The sequence below is a fragment of the Podarcis liolepis genome (assembly GCF_965112155.1).
Source record: "Podarcis liolepis genome assembly, chromosome: 11".
In the NCBI taxonomy this organism is placed as follows: domain Eukaryota; kingdom Metazoa; phylum Chordata; class Lepidosauria; order Squamata; family Lacertidae; genus Podarcis; species Podarcis liolepis.
The window spans coordinates 50505211-50532700 of NC_139565.1; the positions used below are offsets into that span (position 1 = coordinate 50505211).

Sequence of the window (27490 nt, forward strand, 5' to 3'; positions counted from 1 at the left end):
CGCTTCAGGAGAGAGCAGGAGGGAAGGAACCCAGGGGGGCAGAAAGACCCTGCGGAAAAGGAAAGACAGGAAGAGGTGGTCTAGCACAAGCCTCTTAAGTTGGTGCAGAGGCGGGACCGATTCAGAGGGGACTTCAAATGTCTGACGTTAGAGACGCAGGGCTGCGCGCCTCGGTTGTGGAACCAATAATGAACTGCAATAAACATCCTTGTATATAAGAAGAGCTTGGCGTTGGTCTTTTGTGAGCTGAGACCTGAGGCAGCCCCTGACAGTTACCAACATTTTGTCATTTCGAGATCGCGAATACATCTCCATTGAGGATATTTCAACTTTTAAAAATATATATATATAAAAGTTTAAGTATTTAATACAGACATTGTATATTAAAATTTAATATTCGTGTTTTAAAATTCACAGGTGCACAGAGCAGCAAGCTGGAGTTTACAAAATTGTGGCTAAGAACTGTTTTGGAACCACTCAGTCTTCAGCTTTTCTTAAAGTGACTTCTGATGACCAATCTGAAGCATATCAAAATCTACTTTGTAGTCCTGAAGAGAATATAGAAACATTCAGAGGAAATGAAGTTACAGTATGTCAGCAGAAAATTTCAGATGATGTTATGGAAGATAAAGAAGCTTTAGCAGAAAAACAGTATTCGCTCCATGAATGTGGCTTCTATTTAGGTTCACCAGAATCTCCAGCGCCAGAATTTAGCGATTTATCTACAGAGCAAACGGGAGAAATGTTTTTCCATACAGTGGAATGTGAAACTTGTCCTCCATTGGAAAATCATAGTTCAGGAGATGAAATGGAAGTTAAAAATGCATCCAATCTAAAGGAATATTATCACAGCATTAGTGGCATGTCCAATCATATGCCTGATCTCTTTATTTATGAGAGCACTAAAGCATCTACGGACTCTACTGAAGGCGAGCTAGATGATGTGGATTTCCAACCAGCAAGTCAAATCACTGATCACACAGACAGCTGCTGCCTTAATGCTGAAGTCTTAGCTGCTTGTCAGACAACTGAATATGCCAAGACACATGAAGAGGATAGCTTTAGTAAACCTCTGAAAAACGGCACACTGTCTGGGAACCAAACAAGTGTCCCTTTAGGAGATCAGATCTGCTTTTTAGGGGATTCCTCTAAAAATGCCAGCAATAACGTTGAGCTCTGCTTGGAGAGAAACTTTATTACAGTTGATGAGTCTTCTGATGATGATTCCCTCGAGTACTTTGAATGTTCTGACGTGATGACAGAGGAAGCGTACAAGAACTGGGAAAGCAAGCTGAGATTCCTGTTGGAAAGCGATGATGAGGAAGATGAGTTAATACTGGGGAGTGATTGTGATGGGTGTGCTTACTTCCTTAGTGAAATGCCTCGCCTGTTTCAAGTGTCAGATAACACTGTGCCTATGGAAGCCACCATTGGCTTCTGTGGTCATCAGTCAAAATCCAAAGAAGTAGCTGTCAGGAGCGACCTCACTGCATACAGTCCATCAACCTTGCAAGCAGAAATGACTCTCACTGTTGGGCAACAGCAAAGTAAAACTTCCAGTATGAAAGACAAAGAGAAGTACAAGCTGTCTGCAACTCTCATGGCAATTGAAAATGATTGTCCTAGAATGGAGGAAGAAAACAGTAGCAGCAGTCCCTCTGCTGTGGACGTCTCTGTTGCCGGTTCGCAAGGTATAGAAAATGGGATTTCAGCGATGAAGTCTTCCTCTTGTGACTTGAGCGGTTCTTTGGAGACAGCAACCAAACGAGTTGCAGACAAATACTACTCTCGGAAAAACTCACAACAGTCAGCAAAGGTGAGAAAGAAACCAGCTGAAGGTAAATCCAGAGTTGAAGCCAATCGGATCAAGACATCAAAAGACACTTTAAATTTGTTACATCCTAAAGAGCGGCACACCTCTGAAATTCACACACTTCAGATGGAAAGAAGTTGTTTGGATTCTGCTGCACTGCTTCACCGACAAGGAGAAAGTATTTCAAACCAAGGAAAGCGGGATATAGCGAATGCTTCAAACCACATCAGTTTATTTCATGGTGAAGAAACAGAAAAAGGAATCCCTTGGGAAAGCAAATGGATTAGTGACCTATCGGAGAGAACCCAAACGTCAAATGAAAATGCCACACTTATGGTAAGGAAAATTACTGTTATCCTTTTGCAAAGAAACTTGTTCAGTGACTTTAATGTACTTCAGTACTACTTGTCTTAACAGAATGTGGATCCTGAAAGTCTTCACCATTCAAGCCGATGTGATTGACAGCTACTGCTGTTAAGGAAATCTGGTTTTGAAAAAGGCCCAGATAAACCATAAGCCATCCTAATTATAGAGAGAGGGCAGGTGTGGGAAGGTCTTGATAATAGTGAACAGCACTAATGGGACTTGTAGACAGCTGGGAAGAGAAATCTGATACTGAATCTGTTCCATGCGCCTTATTCAAGCAGTATCTTTCTCTTTGCTGCTAGCCAAAGTTTCTCAACCCTGTGTGGAGGAGCAAATGGGCAGGTGGAATTCAAAATACTTTGGAGTTAGGAACAACTTCAGAATGGAAGTTGCTGTGCAATTGTGCAATTATCCTAACCCCAAAATGGGCACTGATCTCCTCAAAGTTACCTTACTAGTTATTTACTATACATCTAGCCCACTGTTCATTTAAACAGGCTCATCGTGACTTACATGGGGTTTCCAGGGTGCTGATCTGTACTATAGTACCTTGGTTCACCATTGTTGCATGCTTAGGTGCTTGAGTTCAGTTTCTGGGGCCATCTAGGAAGCCAGTCCTTGAAAGCAATGTACCAAAGTTAAGGTGGTGCTTCCTGCTGTGGGTGTTTAAACTACCTTTGCCTTACCCATTCCCCTCCCTACCTTGTGCTTGTTTTGCTATTCCACATCGACTAGCGGCAAGTAGAATGATGACCTTTTCCTGCATCTGAATTTGTAGTTTGTGAGTGATCGGCACTCTGATTCAGAGCACTAGTCATCCACCAATGGTCTCACGACAGCTGGAAAGAAATTGGACCACTTGTCAGGTATAGCACAAGACTTAGATTAAAAAGCACACACTCATCCCTCTGCTAATATAACCTTAGAATTACTGACTCACATATCTGACCTGCAATCAGAATTGGAACTCAAGAGAGCACTTCTATAACCATCTTTTGCAGCAGCTGACTAAATCCTGAAATTGTTTCTATGGATGCGGACAATGTTTTGTATGAAAGACTCAGCATCAGCAGCTGGTTCAAAAGCAATCCTAATAAGCGAATCTAGTGTCATATTTCTTAAATCTTAACTAGAGCAGGTGTGTGTGTGTGTTTCAAGACATTGTATTCTCAGCGCCCACCAGAGGGGGCACAAAATTACTGAGGCCTGCCAATCACAAATTGATGATGGAGGAGCAGAACAAAATTAAGGTGAAGTTTGGCATAATTAGCAGGCATTTAATGACATAATGAAGAGACTAAGTCCTGTTACCTCCAGAGTCAGTGGAAATGCCCTTGTGGCAAGGAGTTCCATAGTTCAGCTTTCCTCCAGCTAAGTACCAACATTGGCTTTGGAGGTAACGTTCCTTAGTCTCCTCATTTTAGACACAAACTACTGGTCCAGAGACTTCAAGTGGCGAATGCTTTTTATTTTAGATTTTTCCTCTCAACAACATAACTTAGAAATTACTCCTCTTCTGTAATTTCTTATCTCCTCCTCTTTTCACACCAGGTGTGCTGCCTTGCCCCTGTGGCAGCGGGGCTTGTGTGTGTGATGTCAGCATGCCTGTGTCACATTGGCACGCCCACGGCATGCTGGCGTCACTCGCGCATGTCGCAGGGGTGTGTGCCTAGAGAACAATATACATCAGGAGGCTTAGTTTGATCAGAATCAAATTTACACTTCCAGAGTTAATGCTAAATACATTATTTCTTAGCCACCAGAGGGCCGTGAAAATTTTTATCCCCGGGCTTTTTAGACTTGTCTACCCATGCACGATCTGAAACCAAAGGGGTGCATTGGTTGCCAGATGTGAAACATATTGGCATTGTTTTCAGCTCTCCTACACCACCCATGGTTTATTTCTCCTTATCAAGCCAGGATTTGTAAGCCAGCAGCAAACCATGGTTTAAGGCTGGCTCATGATCCTGGCTTCTTATGGAGAGGCAAGCTACAGTCCCAGGTTCAGTCGTCACGGGAAACCAAATTTACCGTACTTTTCCATGTATAAGACGAGATTTTTTAACTCTAAAATGTTGAAAATCTGGGGTCGTCTTATACATGGGAAGTGCAGAGGGGGTTGTGTGATTGGTTGAATCAGGAGCTTATCAGCAGTGATTCGGTGGGTGATTGGTTGCTACATCATAGGCTGGTTTGGATAGGCTGTCGCTGTGTCCGATTGCCGGCTGCTGTTGGCGAGCGGGCAGACGCTAGTGCGGGTGACTGGTATTTAGCAATTCCCACCCTCAAAAAGCTCAACAACTCTGAGCACCCCCCCAAAAAAAGCTCAAAAACTCTGGGCCATCTCCCCCCATTTTCTAAAATTGGAGTCCCCAAAAATAGGGGCCGTGTTATACACAAAAAAATGTGGCAATTGTTATTTCATGGTTTGGTTTTCCTGCCCATGCCATAGGAGGAGTGAAGTGGGAGTGACTGACAGCATGCAGTAGCTCATACCTGAAAAACTTCAATAAGACAGCAACCCTGTCTTACTTGGGAAATGTGAACATAGCCATTGTGGATCTAGTACAATGAGACCCCCAGGTATAGGGTGGTATATAAACAACAACAACAGCAGCAGCAACAACAACTAATTGTAAAACAATCAGGAACTGATATCTCTTTGTTCCCTCCCACAGCTGCTCAGTTAAACTTTACCATTTTTTAAAACAAACTATACTTTAATGTGAATGTCCACACTGCTCAAAAGTTCTCTGTTTCCGTCCGTCCCTGCTCCTGCTGTGCTACTGACAAAAGCCTGGCTTGTTGTGTCAGCTGAACATGGGCTTGTGGTTTGATTTCCCGAAACTGTGTGTGATAAACCAAGAACAATTATTGGCTACTGATTGTGCTTTCTTTGGGAGCGTCATCTTGGAAGACATGGCAAACCAAGGGAGGAGCATTCCTGGAACTTTGAGGAGTATGCAGAAGCATATTTTAAACTATGACTTAATGTGATGTGCAACCTGAATCATTGTTTGGAACATCCTTACTATATGGCTCACTGGCAAAGAAACAAACTTTCAGCTTTCACATGGCTTTCATCAGGCCACAAAAAATGCAGCCTTTTTAATATCTCCATTTGTGCACTGCACAGATGTAATTCACAAATTTCTGTCTTTTTGTTAAAATAAAATAAAATAATAAATAAAATAAAATAAATAAATAAAATAAAATAAATAAAATAAAAAGATGCAGCTATAAGCTCTAAAAACACAGTCTAAAACATGCAGCCAACTGTAAATCCCATAAAACTGCAGCTAAAAACAGAAATGCTTTTGAATGCTTAAGAGCACTTCACATGTTCACAGATCCTAAAAGCCAATGGTGCTAGCTTTAAGTAAGTCATTGGATAGCGCTTCTGAAACTAGCATGCTTCAGAATCATAACATATTTGCATTGCTGGGAGAGCATCAACCATATACCCACTCTATGTCGCCAGTTCAGAGTAATGTTAATGACAGGCCTAACATGACAAAGTGCCATTTCTCAAACTTGCCAAAGGTCATTGGTGTCACTGAAATGCAGAGGGAACTGGCCATTGGACAAGTTTCTGGGACACAACAAAACACCCACATAGGCTATTTGTGTACCTTAACTTTTTATAATAAGTGTTAGTCCATTGAAGTTCCCTGAGAATTCATTTGTGTTTGCATGTAGGCACAGCTTCAAAAGGCATAATACCAAAGCAATTTCCCGTGTATAAGATGCTCCCATGTGTAAGACGACCCCTATTTTTTTTTAATCCAAAATTAAAAATTAAGTTGTTTAGCTTTTTGAAGGTGGTTGGGGAGGTCACTTCCACCAATTGCTCACCCGCCTGCCCGCCACTGCCAGTCACTTGCCACAGCCACTGCGCACCGCACTCCTCGCTGCAGCTGCCAATTATCTGCCCGCTTGCCACCAACAGCTCACCCGCCCACTTGCCGCAGTCTTCAATCGCCTGCCCACCTCACCACAGCTGCCAGTCGCCTGCCCAGTTGCCACAGCCAATCGGCAGCAGGTCTTGCCGCAGCCACTAATCACCCGCCTAATCGCCACTGCCAATCTCCTACTTGCTGCTGCCATTAATCGCATGTCCCCCCTCTGCATTCACTATCTGCATACTGTATAAGACGACACCCAATTTTTGCAGGGTTTTTTTTAGCAAAAAGCATCGTCTTATACACAGAAAAATACGGCAAGCTGAATAACTTTTTTGAATTTTTTTCCAAGACTTTGTCCCAAGGAAATGGTGCATAAAGATATACTTGCAAATAAAGATCATAGTATCATAGAGTTGTAGAGTTGGAAGGGACCCTGAGGATCATCGTCCAACCCCCTGCAATTCAGGTGTATGTAGCTGTCCCATACAGGGTTTGAACTTGCAACCTTGAAATGATCAGCACCATGCTCTAACCAATTGAGCTATCCAGGCTTATCGCAGTAGGGTTTTCTGCTGTGGCGTGAGCAGGGGTCGTGCATCCCATTTCTCTGCCTGAGGCAAAAGGCAAATGTGCTGCTCCGCTCTGCCACCCTTACCCAGGTTGTGCAGCAGTGGCAGTGATCGTGGGTTCTGGTGAGATCTTGTTAGAACTCTCACCAGATTTTGTGCACTCCGTGAGATCTCATCAGAAGCTAGCACTGGGGTGCTGCTTGAGGTGGCTGTTTCACCCTGCCTCATGAACTGGCTGGCCCTGGGAGTGGCTCAGCCCCACAAATAACAAGTGCACTTGCTCTAAATCCAATGCTTAGTTCTCCCTGACACTCCAACTCTGGTGCTTAAGGCAAGCTGCCTCTCTCTCTCGCCCTCTCTCTTTAAAAAGGCAATATTTCCTGCTTTATTGAAAAAGCCACCATTGTTAGAAAAACTGCTCAAAGGAGGGTGGGGAAGTAGTTTGGGGATGTCACAAGCACCAGCCAATCCATGCTGTGCACAGCCTCATTGGTTACATGGGAAAGAAACAGGCTTTTCCTGAGCTTTACGCTTGAGAAGAAGACTGCACATCTGACTAAACCACCATGTGGATGCATTTCCACAGCCAGCTCATTGTTATGTACCTCTAATTTGAAAACTGAAGCCTTTGATATTATAATATGTCATCACAAGCATTATTAAGACATGTAAGGTCCCATGGGGGAGGCAGTGGGGATGAACGCACTGGGTTTCCCCCCTCTGTGTTCACTTTCGTTGCCTTATGTGAGTTTACAGTCTCTTACATCCATTGAGACTTCCTGCTCATTTTGATTTGAAGAACTTGTCCTCACTGCCCCTCTGTGGTAGCTTACACATTTTAATAATGCCTGAATTTAGTGTACCAAGTGTACCCATTGCAAATGCCTGGACAGGGCTTTAGTGTACCAAGGTATTTAAAAGCGGGTCACTGTTTGTCATTTTTAGGACCAAATCAGATGCCTTTGTCACCCCAGTTATGTACACGACATGATCTAGGAGCATGCTTAAAATGCCTTATAATGTTGCAGAATATACCAACTTATAATGTTGCAGAATATACCAGATCAAGTTTTGGATTGCATAGAGCTGTGCACAGTGTGAGAGCTGTTCCTTGAGATCCCATGTGACTTGCAAATGATTTTGGAGTGCACCTCAGGTCACATGCTGCTTCACTGCGTAGTTTTAAAAACATCACTGTCCCCAACCAATGGCTTCAGTTCCTCTTGTCCTCAGGGTGGCCCCAGTTGCTTTCTGATGATTGCATTTATCACTTGCCAAGGTAATCAATGGGTTAACACCATACCATGAAGGCTGGGTCTCATTGGGATTGGTTGAGTGGGAGGCAAGAAGTCCAACAGTAGGTGCAGCCAGAGCTGGTTGCAGATGGAATCAGGGCTAGTAGTAGACAAAGCCAACTAATTCTGGTTCCATCCCCATCCTACTCTGTTGAATTCCACAAAAGCAACACTGAGAATGGAGGGGGGGGGGGAGAAGGAGGCTGATAGCCACAGCCAGGACACAGCCAGCTGTAAGGAAGGAGTCAGGGAGGTGGAGGCTGGCTGAGGGCAGACTGTGTTTGGTGGGACTGTGTCCCACTTGCCCAAATGAACCAGCCTTCTCCACTGATTCCACAGGTACATAAAGAAAAGCTTGTACCGTGGCCTTATTTTTCTAGGGGGTTGAGAAAACATCAAATATTTTTTGATTAACCCCTTGGGGAGGGGGAAATTGAGATCGAACCAAGTTAAGGACTGGCAGGCTGTCTCCAATGTTGTTGTTGTTTAGTCGTTTAGTCGTGTCCGACTCTTCGTGACCCCATGGACCAGAGCACGCCAGGCACTTCTGTCTTCCACTGCCTCCCGCAGTTTGGTCAAACTCATGTTCGTAGCTTCGAGAACAATGTCCAACCATCTCATCCTCTGTCATCCCCTTCTCCTTGTGCCAGTCTATTCCAGGGAGTCTTCTCTTCTCACGAGGTGGCCAAAGTATTGGAGCCTCAGCTTCAGGATCTGTCCTTCTAACCAATCAAAAAGGCAGTCTTCAGTAATTCAATGGGACCCTGTGAAGACTGGAGTGAGAAGAGGGTTAGATGAGGACAAGGAAGGAAGAAGAATTTTAATTATGAAAGAAAGTGGGATAGCTGTTAAGACAGAAGCCAGGGCAGCTGTCTTCAAGGAATCAAATACATCATTTTGGGCAACTGAACAAACAGCTGTCAGACGAAACATTCATAAAGAATTTAATTATTGCTTTATTAATCCCAAAATCTTTTGTCAAGAATTTTACTATTTTACATTATTATTGAATGAATGAATGAATGAATGAATGCCCTATACCTGCAGGTCTCAGGGCAGTTCACAGGATAAAACCACAATATAAAACTGCAAAATGCATATTCAAGAGAAAAACAAGAACAAGAACACACACCCCAATAAAACGCAGCATTTGTTATTGTTAGGCTAGTCATGCTGTGTTCTTCAACCTTGTTGCAAGCTCATTTTGACTGCTTTCAGACATCCTTTGAGGTGCTATTGCTCTCTAGATACAGCTGGTCTCTGCTGGTCACAATGTGAGGGAGTTGCAAGGAAGCAAAAAAGGATGAACACGCAAACACCTTTTTCTCACTGAAAAGGATATGCACCCCACTCTCCATTCTGCTTCACTCAAAAGTGGATTTGATCATATTGTTTGAGATAATCTCATGTTGGGTATATGCCCAGCTTCCACAAGTGTGCCAAGAAATAGATATTGAGAACTGCTCTTTTAAGAAAATGAAATAATGAGTGGAACAAGGCTATGTCACATGTTCACGCAGTCAGAAACAGTTGTTCTGTGGTGGAAGAAGTGGATGTGTGTCCTGTTTTATAGAGAACAATTTTCTACTGAAAGACTCATCTGTTTGAATGACTACCTGATTCAAGGAATAGGATATTAAACCTTCATTCATTCCACACCAACTGCTTGAGACAGCTTGCCCTCCCCCCCTTCTACCCACATGCAATGAAACAGATCACACTCTGAAGTAAGTTTAAAATAGCTTTACTTACTTAATCCAATATCACAGTCATGTATTATCCTTTATGTATTATCCAATGTAACCTTAATATATTGTAGCTTTATTTCTCTTTCAGAAATGAAGCAATTGTTAAAAAAAAAATCTCTCTGCCAAAATGTACTTTCCTCTTTCTGCCCAGCCCCATATGTATATTTTTCTGGTGTCACCCCTGATTTTTCACACTTACTAATTTTCATAATGTGGCATGAAGGCTGGAGATCAAGATCATATCAAACACCAGCCCCTTGGGGACCTGCAAAGCCCATAGAGTCAGGTCTCTTCTGGTTTCTCCTGCCTTTCACACTTAGTGCCACTCAAGCAAGCTCTTGAATTATTTAAAAAATGTTTCTCGTCCATCTCCCTAGAGGAGCTGAAATAAATACAGATATTGATTTATTGTAGCTAATCCAGGACAGGTGTCCCATTAGAAGCAGTGTTTTATTTTAAGGAGCATTTAAGCTACAGGGGTTTGGCTGACACTGGACAAGGGTGAAAACCGGGGATGGGAGTTGTCGGGTGCTGTTGCAGTTACTCGAGAGTAACCAGGCAGGACTGCGACCTGTGTTTTACAGGCTTTATTTTGGTGCAAACTATTTACAGTGAAGAGCCCCAAAGCTCATGTCTGGCTCAAACGCTAACAGAATCCGGGAGTGGTCTTTTTTTGTACCTCCCCCAGCATAAAAGTTTCGCTACCCCCAACCGTCTCCGCCCCCTCTGCACCTCAGACTACTGCTCAGGATGGGCGATGGCAAGGGCGTGTTTCCCTCCTTTCCGCCTTGCTCAGGAGCGGTGTTAAGACTCTAACTAGCATCCTCTGGTCCTTGCACCTCTTCCCCACTGGAGGTGGGGCTCTCCTCCTCCCCGGAAGAGGAACTGCTTCGCAAGATTTTCAGAGGCTCCCTGTAACACAACTGCCCTTCTATTTCTCGCCTCTGAGCCAATGTCAGTTCCCTGACATCCATGAAAGTGGCAAGAGTGGGCCTTTGCTCTATATATAGTTGCCAATCCCTAGGGTGAAGCTTTCACCTTCCCCTCTCACATGAACACCCCTGAGGCCTGAGTTTCTACCTTTTCTCTGATCTGGATGAAGTGTCATTTGTAATCGCAGTTGTCTGCACTTTGCATCAGTCTGTCAGGCATCAATGAACCCAGTTGCAGCAAGGATGGATAGATCTGAACTAAGGCATGAGTTCAAATCTCATTTCGGTTGCAAAGCACACCATGTAGCTTCCATCTTTTAATCTTCAGATTTGGAGCATTTTTTGAAATGCAAGCAAGCCAGACTTTAACATAATGCCAAAATATTGGTGGTGCTTGCTTGGAGAACTGTGTGTATTCTGAACAGCGGAAAACCAGGAGAAAAGGGATTAAGCACCCCCTTCCTTGACACTGAATTTTCCACTTCCTGAAGCAGCTTTAATTTTTAAAAGAAAGCACTGGACCACACAACCTGTAGTTTTGCCCATGAGATTCTGTGCTTCCTTTCACTCCATTTTCACAATAGTTCCTATAAAATAAATCACGGAAAGGTTGTTGCTGCTGCAAAGAACTTGTTGGCTGTGCTTCACTTTGTGCTTCACATTGAGTGTATCTTTGAACCTTCTTGTTTCTCCCTCAGTCTCTTATGACTTGGTCTCTCCTGACCATTTCCAAGTCTTTCCTAAGTTCTTGTCGGACTTGCATCCTGCCTGGTCGCTATTGCTTTTCCCTTGCTTGTTTGCCCTAACTTTTTCTGCCCTTGCTGAAGCATAAAGCTTCAGTCATAGAATCAAAGAGTTGGGAGGGAGCCTGGAAGGCATCTAGTCAAAGCATCCTTCTCAGTGCATGACCTGCAGTACAGAATGCAACTGCATGAACTCTGAGAATGGCCTCCCATTCTCTGTTTAAATACCCCTAGAGATGGAGAGCCTGTCATCTCTTGAGGCAGTTTGTTCCACTGTCAAACAGCTCTTACCGTTAAAAAAATCCTAAAAAGGTTCAGTTGAAATCCACTTCCTTGCAATTCCCTCACATTCATTCTAGTACAGTCATACCTCATGTTACGTCCGCTTCATGCTACGTTCTTTCAGGTTACGTCCCACAGCGACCCGAAAGTACCGGAAAGGGTTACTTCCGGGTTTCACCACTCGCGCCTGCGCAGATGCACAAAATGATGTCATACGCAGAAGCGGTGAATCGTAACCCGCGCGCGTGTAGACGCACCGCTGTGGTTGCATTCCTTTCATGTTATGAACGTTCCTCCAGAACAGATACTGTTCACAATCAGAGGTACCATGGAGAACAAATCTGCTCCATTTTCTATGTGATAGCCCTTCATATATTTGAAGGCAACTACAACATCCCCCTTAATATTTTCTTCTCCAGACTAAACATATCCAGCGTTTTCAGCCACTCCTATTTGGACTTGGTTTCTGGACCCTGCCCCCATTTTGGTTGGTCGCCTTCCTTTAGACATGCTCCAGGTGGTCAATTCCCTTCTTAAAATGTTTCACTGAGTACTGTCCTCTGTGATTGCGATGCTTCTACCTTCTGACTTGGCCCCTCTGACGCAGCAAAAAGCAGTGGTAGTGGGTGTTGGGTTACATTGTATTAAATGGTCTTAGAAATATAATAAGGGGAAGGATGAGAAGGGGTTAGACCAAATGTCTGACTTGTTCAGTATTCAGTTTCAGTTTCCAGCAGAGACGAACCAGATGTTCCGTGGAAGGGCATGAAGGCAACAGCTCTCCCCAGTTGTTTAACCCCAACATTTGGTATTCACATGTACACTGCTCCTTGGCACTGGGGATTCTATTGATGTATTATGGCTATAGAACCATAACTTTATATCATTTTTTTAAAAAGTCTGTCTAAATTTGTTGCCATCACCACGTACTGTGATTAGTGAATTCCACCAGTTAATTATGGATTGTGAGTAACAGTCTTTCATGAACCTACTGCTGCCCATCAATCTAACTGGGTTACCACAAGTTCCAGAGTTATAAGAGAAGGTATAAAAAAGAATAATGGTAGCGGTGCTTGCCTTTGAAGTCTTAAATGGTCTGAAACCCAAGTATCATTCTTTAAAATAAGCTCGCCTGCACAGTACAATAATCTTCAGATATCTTCATTTTAGTAACTCTGCCATCTCAGGTGATAATGGGGAAAGAGTCTTCAGGGTGATGGTGTCCGGCTTTTGCAAAGCTCTCATCAGAATGACCCACGTCAAAGGCATTTTAATTGTCATTTTATGTATGCTGCTTTTTATTGCTTTTATCAGCTTTTTCGTTTCTTTGGTTCTATGTTTTGTTTTATTTGTAAGGCACCCAGAAAATATATATTTTTTAATTGAATAAAAAAATAAATACAGTGGTACCTCAGGTTACATACGCTTCAGGTTACATACACTACAGGTTACAGACTCCTCTAACCCAGAAATAGTGCTTCAGGTTAAGAACCTTGCTTCAGGATGAGAACAGAAATTGTGCTCCGGTGGCGTGGCAGCAGCAGCAGGAGTTCCCATTAGCTAAAGTGGTGCTTCAGCTTAAGAACAGTTTCAGGTTAAGTACGGACCTCCGGAACAAATTAAGTACTTAACCCGAGGTACCACTGTACTGCTTCTTCTGTACAGGCAGCAGCTCTCCAAGCCTTTGGGCAGAGATTTTTCACAGTCTGTCTACTTGCAATCTTTCTTCATCTGCAAATCATACACTCTGCCACCAAACCAAGGACCCTTCTTTGTTCCCCACCCTGCATTTTGTCAGGCAGCTGGGAAGGCAGCTGTTCTCTCTAGCGCCAACTCCTTCCAGCTATGGAAATGGGAATTTCCATATGGCTATGTCATAAGAAGTTAATTCTGTTTACCTTCTTTCCCCATGGCTAATGTACTTTCTGCAACCTGCTGTCCTTCCACACCCTTGATGTGTAAGTTATACCAACTTACCAGCATGTATCACATACTGCTATTCACGTCACTCCTGAATTTGGGCCATCGTGCAGTGTGCTCATTTATATTTGGATATTACATCTGATATTTCAAGCTACCATAGGAAAATAATGCCACTCAGTTCACATTTACTGCTTATAACCATGGGTCATCACAGTGCAAAGCAGGGGAGAGGGACACGAGACAACAAATGTGATGATAAATAAAACAAAATCAAGCATAAATCAATAAAAAGCAACTTTATCGAAGCCTTGCAGTTGCATCAATGAGTAGAATAACTTACAAGTCCAGTTCAATCCCATCATACCAATTTCCAGTTTCAGTTTTAGTAAGTAACCATTAACCATAATAAAACATACAAAAATAAAAACAAAACTATCAAAATAATCAAACTTCTCAAACAGTATCTTCCACATTTGCCTTAGAAAGTACAGTATGGTTTGCTCCTTTGGCTTGTCACTAAGAAATCAGGAACGCTTTTACCTTAAAAAGCAAAATAAATGAATAAAAATCTATCTTCTGACACACAAATCAGTTGCAACTTTCTTTTTTTGAACAGATCAGTGATATATTTTCTCCAATAACTTGTGCCAGTGAACAGTGAAACTGATAATAGGCAAGTCCTTGACCTCATCCAACCCACTGTAGCAGATATAGGAAGTGCTTTTTTCTAAAAAAATAGGTGCTGGTACTCATCATGAATTTTGTTACAGTAAGTGCCACACTTTTTAACAACAACAAAAAGAGATGCTGGTACTGTGTACCCTTGAGTACCCCCTGAAAAAAAGCACTGGATATAGTACCTTGAAGGTCAATCTACCTTCAAGAAATGTAGGTAAAGGTAAAGGTACCCCTGCCCGTACGGGCCAGTCGTGTCCGACTCTAGGGTTGTGCGCGCATCTCACTTAAGAGGCCGGGGGCCAGCGCTGTCCGGAGACACTTCCAGGTCACGTGGCCAGCGTGACGAAGCTGCTCTGGCGAGCCAGCACCAGCGCAGCACACGGAAACGCCGTTTACCTTCTGGCTATAAAGCGGTACCTATTTATCTACTTGCACTTAAGGGTGCTTTCGAACTGCTAGGTGGGCAGGAGCTGGGACCGAAAGACGGGAGCTCACCCCGCCGCGGGGATTCGAACCGCCGACCATGCGATCGGCAAGTCCTAGGCACTGAGGTTTTACCCACAGCGCCACCCGCATCCCTCAAGAAATGTAGAAGGCATTAATTGGAACGTAGCAAGAGTGAGGTCCCTCCTGAGGTGACTCTTACTGATTTTAAATGAGTTCTCATGGCAGAAAATAACGTGGTGTGCTGAAAATTAAGACAGAAGTAAATAGTTGAGCCAAGCAATTCCTTGAATACTGAGTGGAGATATCTCTGCCTCATAAATCAGGGATAGGCAACCTAAGGCCCGGGGGCCGGATGCGGCCCAATCGCCTTCTCAATCTGGCCCACAGACAGTCCCAGAATCAGTGTGTTTTTACATGAGGAGAATGTGTGCTTTAATTTAAAATGCATCTCTGGGTTATTTGTGGGGCATAGGAATTTGTTCACCCCCCCAAAAAAAAAATATAGTCTGGCCCCCCACAAGGTCTGAGGGACAGTGGACCAGCCCACAGCTGAAAAAAGTTGCTGACCCTTGCTCTTAAGGGAGCAAGCTACTGAAATGTGTGAAATGCGAGAAAGAGAGAGGGGTGTCCATGAGCTTACACTAAACTGTCATTTCACAATACATGCAAACCAGACCAACTTCTAAACTGAATCAATGCCTTCTACTAGATTAATAAATAACAAGATAAAAGTACAAGATTTCTTTATCTGCCTGTCACAATCATACAACAAAAAGAAATAGAAGTAGTAAAAACCCTACACAAATCTGGAGCAGCGTCCCTAAGGCGGTTGGATGGTGCCTTGTCTTCTTCCTTCCAGCAACTCCTGCAGCCAAGCCAAACATATTGCTCTGCTCTCCTTTGGACCACATCAACGAGGCTGAGAGAGGGGTCCTGACATCTGGGCAGCCCAGGACCTCCAGAGACACTGCCCAGGCTTTGTGCACCGGGGAGGTCACTTAGGTGCTGCTAACACAGAGGTTTTATGTCACACCCCCCCAGAAGTGCACTCCATTCGGATGCCAGGAACAAAATACTTATTTATATATTTATCTTGCTGAATGTTTATGCTGTCTTGATGATGCTTGGCACTGCTTTTGTTTTTGCTCCTGGCTGTAGCTTTTTGGCACAATTTTGTTCTTCACCCTCACTGTCCAAGGCTCATTTGCCCTTGCTGCCTTTTAATCAGATTACCACCACCCTTCGTGATTTTCTTTGTGGGCGTCCATGACATCACTACGGCAGATGTTGCACTGTGACATCATTGACAAAATCGTAGGGAATAAAAAAAATCACAGTGCAGCTTAAAGGGCAGTAAGAGAGGCTAGTTCACATATCCTGAATATTAGAGAGCTAAATTCCACAACCATGGCATAATATTCTTTCAGAAAATCCCATCAGCTAATCTCTTCCTGTGCCCCTTTTCTTATTTTGATGAGATGAAGATGTTATTAGACTGAGTAATTCAGTTTCCCAATAGATCAGTCTCCCAGATTAACTCAGTGTGTTTTCAACAGGCTGTCCTCAATGTTGGGAAAAAGTCATACTGCAAGCATGTTCAATTCAGAAGGCACATTTCAAGTGTGATTAAGCTGTAACAGGATAGGCTGTTTTCCTCTGGACTCTGAGCAAAAGCACAAATCCCTTTTGATTCATTCTCAGCAGAGGAGATTGCTTAGTGATAACTGGCTAGGAGGAGGAGGACTATACAGATTAGTTACTGAATATACAGATGTAGCAGCATGGACATTCTTTCTGGCGGACAAAGAGGCAAATAAGGAGAGATTTAAACCTATTCAAACTAAGAATGTTCATATAAATAACTCTGGTTTCATCTGAGCTAGAAAGGCTCAATATAACAAGATTTTTTCTCTTTAACTTAGAGTCCTTTCCTTCACTAGGCAGAGATTCCTACAGTCATAGGCATGATTGAACTGCAACAGTAACAGAATTTTAAGAAAAAGAAACATTTAGTTCTGACTTAACTATCAGCTGTGGAGAACCTTAATTTCACTCCTTGATTAGACGAAGATTAGACCAAATTCACAAGTTTGAGAATGGCAGAACAGAATTTCCCATATCTTCTAATAGGAGGCCCTCCAGTTTCAATAATACCCTCAGAGGCAAAGACAGGTAACTCGCTTCTTTAAGGTTTAAGGTGCTGGTTTTAACCTTTAAAGCCCTATACGGCCTAGGACCCTCGTACCTACGGGACCGCCTCTCCTGGTATGCCCCACAGAGAAACTTACGGTCTTCAAATAAAAACATCTTGAAGGTCCCAGGCCACAGAGAAGTTAGGCTCGCCTCAACTAGAGCCAGGGCTTTTTCGGCTGTGGCTCCGATCTGGTGGAACACTCTGTCACAAGAGACCAGGGCCCTGCGGGACTTGACATATTTCCGCAGGGCCTGCAAGACAGAGCTGTTCCATCAGGCCTTTGGCCAGGGCACAGCCTGACTCCCTCCCTCGGCAATCTAGGCGGAGCTCTGGCCCAATGGTTGCCAGTGGCTTGAATTAATTAATTTTATAATGAATGATTTTAGAGTGTTGTTTATGCTGTACTTTTGTACTGTTTTATTGTTGTTAGCCACCCTGAGCCCGGCTTCGGCTGAGGAGGGCGGGATATAAATAAATATTATTATTATTATTATTATTATTATTACACAAGGGCCAATGTGTAGATGCAAAAATGCTGAAAACCAGGCAGCCCTAGAACCACCCCTCCTACAAGGAGTAAGGCTGCTTGTCCACAGAGGCATCAACATACCAGGGCAATGGGGGGGGGGTGACGTTGCATGCACAACATCAGGGTGTTGGGAGGAGCCAGGAGGTGAAGCCAAATGTGGCAGCAGGGTGGCTTCAATGGCCGGTAGCTCCTGTTGTTGCTGCTGCTGCCACCACCAGCAAGGGGCTGCTTCAACCCTTCTTCCCTTCCATGGCAGGAGGAAGAGAAGGAGCTGGCCACTGAAGCCGTGCTGTGCTCAGCTCTGTGCTTGGCCTTCTCCACCCCCTGATTTTTTTGGATGTTGGAGGGCTCAGTTCCCAGGAGTTGGCACCCCTGCTTGCCCAGCTCTGGGAAGGAAGAGCAAGGGCTCTGGGATCCCGCCAGAGCCCTTGCAGTTACTTCCCAAAGCTGAAGAAGCCCGTGATTGCAGGTGTGGTAGGGGGCAGGAAGGAAAGCAAATGGAGGGTGTGTTTCCTCCATTCCTCCCCTTTTTTAGCCACCCCATCTACACATAACTAAGATCGCACAAGTATAATAAAGATAAGGTGCAAGCTACCTATATAGAAAAACGCCTTACGAGTTAAGGCATTGTATTTGTAATGATAAATTGGTGGAGCGTCTTCTTCACCATTTATTTGACTTCCCCAAATAAAGGTATGCCAGAGCTAAATATTTCACACTCAGCCCTTTTAGACTCTGGCCAATTTAGTATAAAATTGCGCACTTGCTAGATGGTGGAAATCTGGCCTAACTGCTAAAGAGGCTTGTTTTTGTAAATGCCACAGCTAGACACGATGAAAGAGATTTTGAAAATAATACAGTTGATTGTACAGTGACCCAAAATGCTGCCTTTTCCCTTTCGATTTCCTCCTTAATGATGCCGTGTATCCTCACTTTCCTGATGGTCTGCTTTTGTTCAGAGATCCTGCTAGCCAGCCATGCCTTCCTTCAAGATGCCGCAACCTGTAAGGAGTTCAAGCAGTACAATCCAGTTTCCAGTTTCCTTTTACAATTGGCATTAAATATTCCATGCCTGCTGGGCATGTTCAGTCCCTTTTGAAATTGATGGGGTTGGGAGTTGCCCTCTTTATGCTGAAGATTTTTTGCACTTCTACAAACCTCAGGAATGCCTTGAGTATGTTCATACTCTTGCTTCTCAGGGCCACTTGTCAACATTTACCACCTGTGTTCAGGGATGGATATTTTACTACTTCTTTATCATAGCTTTGACAATAACATCGATGAATAATAATGGCAGGAATTACGTAACTCAGTTATATAACTGAGGTCAGGGGAGAAGCATGTTCTTGACACCATGGGAAGCAGGTAGGTGGATGAGGATGTATGGTTTCTGCTGACCACATCCTTTCTGCTTAATCAGGAACTGCTGCTCTTCATCTGAACCATGATGGCATCAAAACCTCAGCCTTCTGAAGGCATTGTCTCTACATTTTGAAACTTTGCTGACTGAAACTATGATACTTAGCATTTTTTAAAGTACCGGTAATATAGGTAGACACTGCCAGAATCACAGAGCTCAGCATATATTATAGAACATATTACCAATCTGCTGTTTGATCTAGCAGTTCTGCTAACTTGGAGACAGCTGTCCCTTTTCATTTTTCACACTACCACCTCATGTGGGTAGACCGATCATATGATGTTAGCAAAATCCCAGCAAGTATTTTAGTAAAAGGTTAGGCACAATTTAGGCAGAGGGTGTACCAAGCAACAAGAAACGGAGCTGACATTTTGCAGAAGGCTAATCTTAAAAATTGAAATGGTGACTGTCGATGCAAAAAGTGTCAGAGGAGCACTTGACTTGCACTGCAATCCTATACGTTCCTGCTCAGAAGTAAGCCCAATTTAAGTTAGTGAGAATTGCTGTTGCATAAGAGTGCATAAAGTTACACCCTAAATTGTACTGAATTTTAAGACTTCAAAATAAGCTTATGTTCACTGAATGCAAGTGAAGTAATGTACCAAAATATATTTTAGTGGGTAACACTGAGGTTTGGGAATGTGTATTGCAACCAGAGGAATAGGATCACCATCACTGCAGTAAATCAAAGTCTAGATTACAGGTTTCCAAATCCTCTTAATTTGATTAAAAATAATCATCTTTATAAATTGATCCATGGTTTTATATCTGTTTGGATTTTTTTTAAAAAAAGCTGTTCCTCTCTTGACTGAAGTTTAATAGCCAGGGGTCCCTTCTAGTAAGAGTTATAAATCAATGGTATATATAAGAACTAAGACTGGTTTACTGAACCAGACCAATCTCAAACTAGCCTAGTGTATTTCTTCTACCTGTGGCCAAGCATATGCTTCCATAAGCTCATAAACTTGATCTGAAGGTGATGGTCTTACCTTATTATTTCAGCACTGGATACCAAGAAGTGCGTTGTTCCTGCATATGGAGTTCTGCAGCTATTAGCTGTTGTGGCTGAATGGAATTACTGATCATTAAATGCTTTATTTTATATTTAATTGACATTTCATTTGCTCATTAATTTTACTGAATGCCATAGAGCAGGTATGGGAAACCTGTGGTTCTCCAGGTGGTGTTAGACTCCAGCTCCCATTATCCTTCACAATTGGCTATCTGAGTGGGACTGGTGGAATTTGGAAGGCTACAAGCTCTATGGATACTAATTTGATCTAAGAAACCAGGCTCTCCTACCTTTAACAACCCAAAGGGCATTTGCCTTCTGCAGTGTTGAAAAGGAACAGGTGCCATGCTTTGGTTCATGAACACACACACAAGTACTCCTCTCATCCAGTCTCATGTTGATTCTGATTTGCAGAAATGTGACTTCACCTAGCAGAGCTTCCCCTGTCACTACAAAAGAAAGGAATGCTCTCCACATGCAGTGCTTTGTAGATGTAGACCAGATGAGGGAAACATTTAACACTGCAGATGTTGTACAACACCCATCACCCCTGGCCATGCTTGCTGAGGCTGATGGGAGTTGTAGTTCAACAACATCTGCAGGGGTGGGGAGGTTTCCCACACCTGATTTAGACCTTCCCTCTCCTTCTGGGTATGGGATTCCCACAAGGAATCACTAGATCAGGGTGAGTGAGTTCATTGACTTGGTCCAGAGTTTCTCCATGAAGTCATCATTTGAAAGCATAAGAAGATTATTAATTGATCTATCCCTGGTCACTTACAGTATATGACTTCAGCATGGCTTAGGCTAAAGTAATAGTAGATTTTAAACTAGGTGCGTGAACTAGCAAAAGTTAAACCTTTTTTATGTCTCATTGATTCCAGTGGAAAGGTAAAGTGTGTGCTTACATTTCCCCCATTGAAAATGCTAAATGTTGGCCTGAAAAGGCCTTATTTTTGCAGCCCCTATGCATGTACCCTAGTCAAGACCAACCCTGTTAAACCTACATGACTTCATACATACCACGCCTTAGCGTGTTGACTTGAATGGATAATAGGTATAATATGGGTGTTGATAAATCATGGGATTAGTCGCACATTAGAGTACAGTGGTACCTCAGTTGTCAAACGTAATCTGTTCTGGAAGACCGACTTCTGAAACATTCGACAACCAAGGTGCAAAGGGCCATCTGCAGTTTTTATTGAGTAAATTGAAAAACACACCACAGAAGCCATTCAACTTCTGAGGCGCATTTGAAAATGGAAGCAATTACTTCTGAGTTTTCGGCGTTCGAAAACCGAAACGTTCGGCTTCTGAGACACTCAAAAACCGAGGTACCACTGTATTATCATTTTGGGGCCCAGTCCCACCTGGGCTTTCTGATTGAATAGCCTAATTCGTAATTCATAAACATGTCTTATTTCTTCATTCCTTCCCTCGCCCTCTTTCTTCCAGGTACAGCAACAAGAAGCTGACTCTGACAACACAGTGCCAATCAGTGGTAATCTGGAACTATTTATAACGGAGCCTGTATTAGACGAGAGATTTGTTTTCAAATCTTCCCCCGTAAAAAGCCCTGCTTCTGAAAAGTCAGCTTCAGGAAAGGTCAGTGGCAAAAATGGATTTCCAACGGGCAGTGCAGTGCTGGAAAACTCTGCTGGCCTTTGTGTGTCCAATGGGACTCATAATGAGAGGGAGCCGTGCTGGAATCAAACTCTTCATCTCACAATCACGGACGATACGGCATGCCGCAATGTGCCGCCTGGAGCACAACTCCCCAATGTCACTTCTAAGCAAGAAGGCTTATGTGACATTCTGGCTCCTTTGTCTGTGCCCAGTATACAGCTGGAAAGAGCAAAGGCCTGTGGAGGGAAGCCCTGTGAGTCTAATGAGGTAAAAGCAGTCCATGATATTCCCTGTGCTCAATATTTGTCCAAATCGGATTCCCAGGGAACCTTGGAAGCTGCAGAACCTGAGGTCAGAGATGCTGATTTATCATCCATGCACGAGCAGTTACAGATGCTTCTTTATGAGGGAGAAGACTGGGGCTGTGACTTCACTTGCGCAAGCAGCAAAGTTGGGAGTTCAGCAGCTGGGACTGACGCTGCCAAGGAGGTTGAAGGGCTGAACATTGCGAGGGATGTAAGCACTAGGCAGCATGTGCCAGGAAATCTAACAGAAGATAATCAGCTTGTCACAGAATTGGCAGGAGTAATGAAAGTCCACACTGATTACTGCAGTGCGCTAAAAGGAGATGGAGCATGTAGCCGTACATCCACGGACAACAGCTCTCTTGCACTACCTGCAGAAACAGATGCCATGTGTCTGTCCTCTGCCTTTGGACGCAAAACAGAAAAGCCATCTGTTCATCCATTAAGCAGCCATATCCAAAAGGAAAAGCCTGATCATAATAGATCTGCTCATATGTCTGCTTATCTGGAAGAAACAATTATGACTGATGGTGGCTTCCAGTCTTGTAGAGTAGAATCTCCATTGAAACTTACAGAAGCTCCAGGCGATCCTTTAGAACATGGCCAAGAAATGTTAAAAGGCCTACCTGCTAATTATCCCAGCCCATTGTCTTGTATTGAACAGATTGTTCATTGTACAGATGGCCCCAAAGCAAAGCAGGCTGACGAGATGCCTACTAAAGAGTCTCATGTTACACTGCGCCACTCGAGAATAAAAGAGTGTGCTAATCTTGCTGAGCTTTCACTGAAAGAGGATTCATCCAGTAATTTCTCTGGCAAAAATAATGATCAATTTGGAACTGAAGAACACTTTTCAATTACAGCGGTCGATAAAAGCGTTGCAGAGAAATTTCAGGAGAAAGGAACTGAGTCAGAAATGAAAGCTCGAAGTGACAATAATTGTGATATTTATCATGTTTTGAGAGGCAATAATGGTAAAGATGTTCAAGCTGTATCTGATGCACAGAATTGCAGCTACCACACGGAAGAACATAGTTCAGTTTTAGCTACTGAGCCTAAAGCTGTTGAGGGCAATGAAAAAATAGAGGGGCACAAAGCAGAACCAGTGTTCACAGCATCATACAAAGTTAGATTCTACACTGAAGTTCTGTTAGAAATAAACAAGAACAATGAAAATGACATGAGTGAAGAAAATAGGGACTTTGGGACAAGCATAGGGCAAACTGCCCTAGAATGCAAATATATGATGCCACCATCAGATTCTCATCAAACGGTATCAGGAAAAAAATCTAGCATTACTGACCATTTAGAGTTAGGATTGGATTTTGCATGTTCTCCATCGGAACCTTGCAAGTCAGCAGCTTTAAACACTGTTCAGCCTTCAAGTATTATCAGAAATGAGTGTCACAGTACAGGTCAGGATAATCAAAATGCAAGCCATATGGTAGGCAATTCAATCGTTTGTGCTCAGCATAAGATTCTACAGGAAAGCATATGCGAAGGTTGTAGTACAAACGAACTAGTGTCAGGAAAGTTTGGTACAAAGGCACCAGAGGCAATTGAAAGCCTAAGGCAAGCTGAGTCCATGCAAGTCAGAGTTAAGAAGGATAAGGATGAACACTGGCAGAATCAGTATGAAAGGGTGGTGGAAAAAAGTAACACTCAAACAGTCCAGTGTGAGAGAGAAAGACAAATGTCTATTTCACATGCTCCTGAGGAAACTGAAGTAGAACCTTATATGAGGAATCTAATCGATTCAGAACACACACATTCCTGGCACGAAAACAGTGAACTACAACAGGATGAGTACCAGCATGTAGGCAGAGAAAGTCAGACCAAAATAATCCCGTGTGAAAGGGGTGCCAGAGAAACTCAAAAGCCCACTGACTGTAACCTAGAGGAAGTGGAGCCTTACATGAGGGCACTTATTAATTCAGAAGAGATGTATTCTTGGCATGATATTACAGACTTTGTGCATCCATTCGTGGTCCTTTCCGGTGAGCAAGCTGGTGTGTCTGAAGGGGGATTAGTGGGAGAGTGTGTAGTTCCATCTATAGGTCACAATCAAGCCACAGCATTCACAGATGGTGAGAGGCAACGCCTAAATTCATCAGAGCATGCAATAGGGGACTTAGTCAGCATCTTGCCTTGTGCCTCCAAGAACAGCCATCATTCTCAGGAACAGCTGCCACAGGTCAAAATTCAGCCATGCACTTCAGGAGCAACTGCAGGAGAAGGGAAGACGAAGTCGCAGGAATCCTCCAAACCTTGCAAGGCACCCTCGCATCACAACAGCACCGAGGATGTGAAGTGTAAGCAAGAAACCGTAAAGAAGAAGATGGCACCAAAGGTACAAATTAAGAAGCCACGCCTTGAAGCAAAGGAAAATGTTTGCAACCAGGCCAGCTGTGTCAAAAAAGTCTCAAAAACAGAGGCTGGGCCAACTCACAGGGAAGAGAAGAGGGAACAACGGAAACTGCCTTGCAAAAAAGACAGCAAAGGTAAGTTTAGAAACTGATTTATTTTTTTAAATTGTCCTTACACATCAGCAGTCCTTGGGCAGAAATTCTCCTAGGCTCCAGACACAGGTCTTTCCTGTCTTTGCTTTCTGAGTTGCTTTGTAGGTGGAGATGCCAGAGATCAGGGGTGCCAGCTCTAGGGGCCCAGCCCGTGTTGGTCCCCTCAGTATTTTAGGGATAGGGGCCGGGGTCCCCCAATGTCCCATAAGCAAGGAGGCAAAATGCGGAGCCTAGCACAGTGTGGATCCAGCGGCCAGCTGCTGCTCCTCCTTTTCCTCCTACTGCCATGAAGGGGAAGGAGGGTCAAAGCAGAGTCCTGCCAGTGGCCATTGAATCTCCATGGTCACCATGCTAAGCTCCACCCCTAGTTGCTCTTGATGTCCTGTGCCAGACGTGTGTGATGTCATGTGTGTGACATTGCAAACAACATCCTGCAGGATCCATCTCACCCGGGATACAGTCTGTTTGCACTACTGCCTTCTGGCAGGAGGTATAGAAACATCAAGTCAAGGACAAATAGACTGAAAAATAGTTTCTATCCAAGAGCTGTGGCCTTGTTGAATGCTGTAACTCGATAGTGAGACCTGGGAGTTTGATGGGGGTGGGGGTGGGGGTGGTTGGAAGGTGGTTTGTTTGGTTGTTGCTGTTGTTTTGCTTTGTTTTTAAGGGATGGCATCCAATTTCGTTGCACTGGTGCAATGTTGCACTAGTGTAATGACAATAAAGAATCTATCTATTGCCCCCCTAATCGGCCTCACAAGCTGGCACCTCTGCCAGAGATTGAATGTAGAAACTATTATATGAAAAGCATGAGTTGTACCACTGAAGTATGGGCTCTCCCCAATTCAATATTGTTTACCAAAAGAGAAGTATTGCTATCATCTGACGTCTCAGTCCCATGAAATGGTTATTGTGAGAAATCAGCTATTGCATACATGCTTAGTTTTCTCTACAAAACTGTGAGTCCTTACCCAATCAGTTAATAACTACCATCTTGTGTGCCCTTCCTTTTATTAAATATAATATAAAAAATGTGGTTTAGAATTAAATCAAACCACTCTGGTTTAATTGGATTGTGGACAGTGCTGCTTAATTAGACTCGGGGCTAGTGATAGTTTGGCACATGAACATATGTGTGAAGCTGTGGCTCCCATCTTCAGGGCCAGGGTTTGGACTCAAAACAGGGTTAAGGAACCAGAGGCTCTCCAAGTACTGCTAGACTATGAATCCCATCATCCTGGTTGGCACCGATGGGAGTTGTTGTCATACGCCATCCTAATATTCTAAAAGATTTTATAAATGGAAATAAATAAACACCAGGAAGCTCAGAGGTTACCCACCACTGACTTAGAACATTTAAATAAACATTTATAAAGAAATAAACAATATTATGGAAGAATATTAATTTGCTTGCTACAATCGCTTCACTCGTGTTTCCCAAACTTGGATGTCCAGCTGCTTTTGAACTACAATTCCTATCATCCCTGACAACTGGTCTTGCTAGCTAGGGTTGATGGGACTTGTAGTCCAAAAACAGCTGGAGACCCAAATTTGGGAAACGCTGCTCCAGGGTAAAGTGAAAAGGTTGATTGATTTTTCATCAGAAAAGAAACCCATAGCCCTAAGCAAAATAAATCTACATGGTTCACAATCTCTAAGGTGTATGCATCATTGTTATTTTTAAACTCTTACAATGAACTTACAGGAATGACATGTCAACAGACATGTAATGTCTAAATTGGTCCTGAGGCTTTACTATGTGTTTAAGCCACTCACTGAATTGTGTTTTACTTCAAGCACCAAAGCTGGTGAAGAAAATCCAAGCTGAACTGTTCCCTGACCTCTCTGGAAATATCAAATTGTGCTGCCAGTTTAGTGAAATTCACGAAGACTCCACCATTACATGGACTAAAGACTCTAAGCTACTTGCCCAAGTTCACAGAAGGTAAGGAGAGCTACGCAATAAACATACATGCTTTTCAATGCCATTTGGATGGGTGGAGGGGAGTGTGCGTGTTAGGTAGTGTGCTTATTTTGATGACCAAAGCTCTGATGGTATCATGGGATGGAGAGAAATGACAGCTGCACCTAGTGAAGAGATACTGTAATAATGGATTACTTCAACATCCTTCAGATTGTCTGGGTAACATTCATTCATTCATTCATTCATTCATTCATTCACTTCTTCTTCTTCTTTGGCGATCACTCGTAGCCGAGTAAGATTGTCGTCCATAAACACAGTTTTAACAATGAGTCTGTAAGTGACTGTGGAGGCCAGTTCTTGATCCATACATCCTTCCACAGTGGGGACATTGGTTTCCGGGTGGGAGTTGATCGTGGTGTGGATTTGCCGAGCGTGCCTTCCTCTTAGCACTTTTCTCTCTTGCATCCTGAGTTTTATTGTCTTCAAAGCCCATGACACTTTTGGTAAAGGCTGAGCAACAAACAGCCTTGCCATGTGCACAGTTCTATAGGTACGGGAGTGCTGCTGTCAGGAAGAGGAGTTATTGGTAGGAATCTCCTGCAAGCAGCAGTACACATAATGAGGGGTGGATGAGGACTGGTTGTGTGTGTGGATTATCTCTACAATTTGTGGATACAGTAAATTATTGTACCATAGAGCAGTTAGTCAGTAGAACCAGTGAAAGAAGCAGGGCTTGATTGATTTAATCCTAAATGATTCCTGGATTCTAACACACGTTCTAAGCATTGACAGAGCACATGGAACCAGTGGCAACAGAACTAACAAATTCAACAAGTACAGCACATGGCCTGTAATTTTATCAGGACAAGTTATTTGTGGTTTACTGTTGTAACAATTGTTTTCTCAAAATTTATCTTGTTTTGTTTTCTCAAAATTTATTGATTGAAAATCAATAAAAGCAGTATTAAAAAAACAACAAGTACTGCATCCTGTAGATATATTTGAAATGAACATTTATGGATTATAGCTCCTATAAAAAATCCTTTGCACATTTTGTAAACACATGAAACCTATGCTGTTGGAGTGGGTGGTATAGGTGAGTGTGGTACCCTATAGCTGTCAAGTGACTTCAGATGTATACATGGAATTGGGTCATTCATGTGCATTTATTTACATGCTTGTTTGCTTTTAGGCCTGACTCAAATTTGGCGCACCATATCTGTTAGAAATGTTGCTAAGTATGAGATTCAGCAACTCATA

General features: G+C 43.2%; 1 protein-coding gene across 3 annotated transcripts in view; it reads left to right on the forward strand.

Annotated features, from left to right (window-relative positions):
• ALPK2 (alpha kinase 2) overlaps window positions 1–27490 on the forward strand; it is a 67239-nt gene that overhangs the window by 19610 nt on the left and 20139 nt on the right. For all 3 annotated transcript variants that reach the window (XR_014517220.1, XM_083465662.1, XM_083465663.1), the window contains exons 4-6: window positions 418–2149; window positions 21312–24288; window positions 26104–26251. Coding sequence is in view for 2 of the 3 variants with exons in the window: in XM_083465662.1 (XP_083321788.1) it covers window positions 418–2149; window positions 21312–24288; window positions 26104–26251 (4857 nt within the window). In the remaining variant the exon portion in view is untranslated. The remainder of the gene's footprint in view (window positions 1–417; window positions 2150–21311; window positions 24289–26103; window positions 26252–27490) is intronic.